At 33.3% G+C, this 6,250-nt stretch overlaps 1 protein-coding gene across 1 annotated transcript; it reads left to right on the top strand.

Annotated features, from left to right (window-relative positions):
* Positions 1 to 256: 256 nt before the first annotated feature.
* On the top strand, positions 257 to 3,000 carry LOC107434100 (polygalacturonase QRT3). Its single transcript, XM_016045515.4, has 3 exons — positions 257 to 762; positions 857 to 1,093; positions 1,712 to 3,000. The coding sequence occupies exons 1-3, from the start codon at positions 526 to 528 to the stop codon at positions 2,774 to 2,776; spliced, it is 1,539 nt and encodes a 512-aa protein (XP_015901001.2). The 5' UTR covers positions 257 to 525; the 3' UTR covers positions 2,777 to 3,000.
* The last annotated feature ends 3,250 nt before the right edge of the window (positions 3,001 to 6,250 follow it).

Consider the following 6,250-nt stretch of genomic DNA (forward strand, 5'->3'; position numbering starts at 1 on the left):
TTGAAACCCGGACCGTCCATTTTAATGCTAGAAGAGTCAAAGAGTAATATTGTTTTACAAAAAAAAAAAATAATAATAATAATAATAATAATAATCAATCAAATATTAAAGGATGCCACCCCCTACCTAAGCTTTTTGGGGCTACCCTTACCTAAGCTTGGTTGCCCTGCCCGGTTAAAATTCCTTTTACACAATGTCAAACTTTTGTAATGGTCCCAAAAGTACAAAGTTGGTAACTGCTTACGTTTCTCTTAGGAAATTTGAACAACGCCTCTGAGGTCTGAAGGCAGTTTCCCAGTTTTATAGTATTAAAGCAAAAAACAAACATCAAAAGCACCCATGTGGGTGTTTCCCGTATGAATCAATATCAAAAAAATTTATAACCATTTTCTTATCAAATCTTAGTTAGCCCCTTCTCTTTCCGTGTCCTTTTCTATATTCTTTCTTCTTCACACATATACATATAAAGTCCCCCTTTCCTTCAACAACTCAAATTCCAACGTTGAACACAAATATCTCCCAACAATGGAAGCAACAATGGCGATCAAGAAATCTCTGGTCATATGGACATTCATTCTTACGGGATTAGCCACCTTCTTCGAAGTCGTTCCGGTTCTTGCAGACCAGTCTCCGGTTGGTCATTTTTCTATGGGCCCTCACCGCGAAAACATGCGCAAAATGCAAGCCTTCAAAGCCTCCCTCATTCGCCATGACTCGGTTTCTCTCGCACCCTCTCCTAGCTCGGCACCTCAGCCACCCGAGGTAACCGTGCTGAAACCCGGGCTCTTAAACTTTCTTTGCTCGTTGAGGACCTCTGTCTGAATTTTTATATGTTGTTATAATATGCGATACGCAGGGTACTGGCAGCGCACGTGTGTACCACGTAACATCTTACGGCGGTGATCCGACGGGGAAAACGGACAGCACGGTGGAGCTTCTTCGGGCCTTATCTGCTGCATTGCAAGGGCCGAGTGAAGGGTCCTTGATGGAGGGAATCACTAATCTTGGTGGTGTTCAGGTTGATCTCGACGGTGGTAATTATTTGATCAGCCAACCCCTGCATTTGCCAGCCGCCGGCGTAGGAAACCTTCTGGTATGCTTGAAGTAGACAATTGCTTTTTTCCCATTTCGTTTAATTTTCAGGAGGAGTTGGGGTGTTGAACCCATGCTCACAAAAAAAAAAAAAAAAAAAAAAAAAAAAAAAAAGAAAGAAATTTGGTACCTCTTTTAACCCCCAAAAAAAAGGGAAAAAAATAAAATAAAATAAAGAATTGGTACCTCCTTCTGTGATCTACCTATGGGAATTAGTTAATTTTTTGTGTTAAATATAAATCTGATAATTAGTTATTTCTTTTGCAACTTGGATCCCATTTAGTCACCCACGTCGCTAGACCCATATCAATCTGGTCATTTGACTTTTTTTCTTTTTTTTTTTCTTGGTGAATGGTCTTGTCATTTGTTGATATTAAACAATTTAGTCCGATATGACTTCTAGAAATTGTTCAAATTTTCCTCTGGTTTCCATTAATTGGTCCATCTTAAGTAGTTGTACTTTTCTCAAAGAACTTTGATCAGGACGACGACGAAGAATAGGCTTATAAGGGATGAAAAGTAATACGCATGTCATTTTCTAGCTGACCAAATGATACTGAAAAACCGTATAATCTATAAATCGATTAATTCAAACTGATAATTTACTTGATGATGACAGATTCATGGAGGAACACTACGAGCTTCGGATGATTTTCCCATGGACGGATACATGATCGATTTATCCGGTTCTTCATTGGCTAACAAGGACCAAGAAAACAATGGGACATCAATGGAGGGAGCACAACTTTCTTCTTCATCATCCTACAACTATGAATACATAACCCTCAAAAACCTCCTTTTGGATTCCAACTACCGGGGTGGGGGCATTTTAGTAGTCAATTCATTGAGGACAAGCATAGACAACTGCTATATTGCCCATTTCACTACAACCGGAATCGAAGTCCGGTCTGGTCATGAGACCTACATCCGAAACTCCTTTCTCGGCCAACATATCACTGCCGGAGGTGATCCAGGTGAGAGAAACTTCTCCGGCACGGCGATTAACCTAATGGGTAACGACAACGCTCTCACAGATGTGATCATATTTTCTGCTGCCATAGGGGTAATGATATCAGGCCAAGCTAATACACTTTCTGGGGTTCATTGTTACAATAAGGCCACAGGGTTTGGGGGAACAGGGATTTATTTGAAATTGCCCGGTTTGACCCAAACCCGGATTATAAATTCTTACTTGGACTATACTGGGATTGTTGCTGAAGACCCTGTCCAGCTCCTAATCTCCAATAGTTTCTTCCTTGGTGATGCCTATATAGTCCTAAAGTCTATTAATGGAGTGGTCAATGGCGTCAACATTGTTGACAATATGTTTAGTGGTTCTGGAAAAGGTTTGGGCATTGTTCAATTGGATCAATCAAATGGGCCTTTCAAGAATATTGACCAAGTGGTTGTGGATAGAAACAATGTAAGGGGAATGGGCATTAAGGCCACCGTTGCTAAAGGGGCTGTTCAAGGCAATGGGAGTTCATGGACTGTGGATTTTAATCGGGTTCTTTTGTTTCCTAATCTCATTAGGCACGTCCAATACTCCTTAGTGAGTAGTATCAATGGGGCATTCCCTAACCATGTTCTTCGGAATGTCTCTGAAAATCGAGTCGTGGTCGAGGCCGATGTGTCTGTTCCAGCCCACGTGTTTGTCACAGTGGATCAAGGCGTGACAGATTGAAAGTCAAATTAATTTTTGAGTCAAGTAGTATTTAATGGATAATTGCGAATAGGATGGAGGATTACAGGGTAATCACACTTACGGATCATTGATTTTTAGTTAGAGATTGGACAAGTTTCAAGCTTTGTTCATTGACAAGTTGAAAGCACAGAACGTGTTGTATTGATCTTGGAAAGTATAATTGTTAAAATATATACATGATGGTTAAGCCATTTCTTTGTTGAGTTGATTTAAATAAAATGCCATAGTCTAGTTCATTGCTTCGACTTTCCAGAATTTTCTGGAATGTAGGCATTCATTAAAAAAAAAAAAAAAAACAAATTTGAAATATTGGAAGTTTTGCAGTAAGAAAGGACTAAGAGGTCCATGTATAAATATTTTTTAGGCATATTTTTATTATGTCCAAAGAAAAATGTAGTAGTTTTTTTTGGTTATGGTAAAATAGTCATGATGACGGCAAAGTTTGTAACGCTATCAAATCCCCCACTTTCTTTGCATTTTCTGTTTTGTCTGCAACCCAAACGTCAGTTTTGGGGAAGAAAAAAAAAAATATGTACACACACACACACACACACATATATAAATAAAAATAAAAATAAAAGAAAATAATTGTTAGGCGTTCAAATGCTATGGATCATACAATTCCAATTTTGAGTACCCATTTGAGGGTTAACTGTGTCGTTTGGTATCATAGTTAGTTTCTAATTTTGATTTTAATTTATAATTTTAATTTTTTCTATTTAATTGTGTATAATTTATTTATATTAGATATAATTTTAAATTTATTAGATATCTAAATTAGCTATAAGATTAAAAAAAAAAAACTACAAAATTCAACACAACTTCAAATTATATTGATTTTTTATATTTTATTTTTTCTTTTCTTTAATTTTTTAGTTGTTTTGAATATTTAATAAATTAGAATTACTATTATTTAACAACTAGACATAAATAAATTACATACAATACAATTAGGTAGGAAAAATTAAAAACTAAGAACTTGTCACGTTAAAAGAATGGCAAGTAAGCACAGTATGATAATCAATCCAGAAACACTTTCTTAAAGTACCCTTTAAATTTCTTTATATATTTGTTATAGTTAAAAAACATTATCAGGATTTAGGAAATAATGCCTAAATTGTTAAGTGAAAAAAAATCAACCAATTCAACGATAAACTAGCGAGTTGGAAAAAAGATGTAAGGAATTAGAAATCAAACGGATCTAGAAGGTCAATTTTCCAAGTATTCATAAAATAAAAGGACTCAAACACCATATTATCATCTTTTTAGAATGATGATAATGAGACTGAGGTTAACAATTAAGAGACCGATATGAACACGCAGATCCATCATCTCATAAAGAGTAAAAGCCAATTACTGTTGTAGCAAATATGCATTTTAATTAATCACCAAAAAAGGAAAAAAGAAAACGAGAAAAAAAAAAGGCAAAAAAAAAAAAAAAAGCATGGATTTAGTTGGATGGATGTTGCAAAAGTCTAGGGCTTTGAAATTGAAACTGGAGCTAATTTTTCAATTTGTGTATGTTTGGTTGGGCACTTACCCGTTAATTTTGAAGGTTAGAGTTGGTAAGCCTATACTTTCGAAAACCCACCTATATATGGAAAATAGGTTCGGCCATATGCAAATTTTAAATAGTATTTAGATATAAGGATTAATTTTATTCACCTTCTTTGATTTAAATACAATTTAATCCCTTTAATTTTAAAAATATTATCAATTTATTTAAAAATTTTTAAAAATTTATCATTTTTTATTTAATGTTTCATTCATATTTTTTAAAATTATATTACTTACGCTCATTAAAAATGCTAATTGTAATTTTCAAAATCTAAAATATTAAATTGTAATTGATGGAAAAAGTAGGGATCCAAAATTAATATCCCCTAGATATAATTGGAAACATATTAGTTTTATATTTAATCCATTTTATAGAAATTTTAGCTTATATAGGTATAAAATAATAATAGTACATTGATTTTGAGAAATTATATAATTTTTTATTAATTTTTAAAACTTTTCGGTATAATTTATTTTTTTTCTATTTTGTACTTTTATGGATTATTTATTCATAGAAAAAAATTAATTTTCAAATATGATTTAATTAAAAGTATATTTATTACTAAGAAATGTTAGAGCTAAAACATATAATTCAACCAATATACCTTAATCGTACAGATCAACAAAACAACAACATCGCGCTATATTCCCACAATCATAGTATTATATTACAATAGAGATAATGATCAGATTACTAACCTCCAAACAAAATTGTCACTGATTTTCTAATTTGTAAATTCTTTAATAATAAAAGAAAACAAGAAACAAATGCTAATGAACATCCTCCTTTAAAACCTTTATCCCTTTAGTTTTTTCCTAACAACAAAATAAATGTCTCAAGCCCACCATATTGATATTAGTGAATCGTATATAATATATTGTATATCCCTTCTAACAGGATCTGTCCCGAGAACTCTCCCAGGTTCTTATGGATGATCTCGTCTAGTGAAGTTCTACCGGACAATCCCTAGAGAATATCCAATGGAACCTTACCTTAAAACGTAGACAATAAACCAGCACTATTAACAATGCCTCAATATATATATATATATATATAAATAAATTCAAAACAGCATAAAGCCCACAACCGGCCTACTGTGCTATAGGCCATAACTACACACATAAGTACCATTGTCTCTGCTGAGTCTCATATTTAAAATCAGAGCATTCTAAAAGTGTTAACAAAGTCTAAGAGTATAAATAAGAAATAAATAGGTCCAGAAGATACTGATAAATAAAGAAATGATAAATATGCCTGCTGTTATGGAAGCAACAAAGCATTAAGCTGTGCGTGAGGTAGACTGCTACTAGCTGCCTGGGCCTAAAGGAACGAATTTAAAACAATAAAACGTGAGATAAGGAAATTTCAGTGAGTGGCATAGTATAATATAAAAATAATAATTTATTTTCATAAAAATCTTTATCTCAAAAACTATCGTTCCGCTTTTTTGAAAAGTTTCCTGTTTAAAAATCATTTCACAAAATCCAAACTTGTAGCCCAATTTAATCTCATAAAAATTCAATGCTCAAAAGTATAAAATGAACGATCAATATAATATTACAAAATACCATAAACATAATGTAAATTATGAGTATAAAATCTTATAAACACAGTTCCACGAGATAAATATGAAAATGTAGAAATAACCACAATATTTGTAAATCAACAATATATTCAAACGAATACAATATATCGTACGATGCACAAATCTATAAACCGTGGGATACACCCACCTCATGACCCTCAATATACGAAAGGTATCGTGGAAATAATAAACAACTATTGGGATGTACTCAACCTTACAATCCATAGCAATAATAAGCCGTTGGGTAAAACCAACTTCACGACACCCTGATAATAATAATAATAAACTATCGGATAAACCCAATCTCACG

This window comes from Ziziphus jujuba, chromosome 1 (assembly GCF_031755915.1).
Source record: "Ziziphus jujuba cultivar Dongzao chromosome 1, ASM3175591v1".
Lineage (NCBI taxonomy): Eukaryota > Viridiplantae > Streptophyta > Magnoliopsida > Rosales > Rhamnaceae > Ziziphus > Ziziphus jujuba.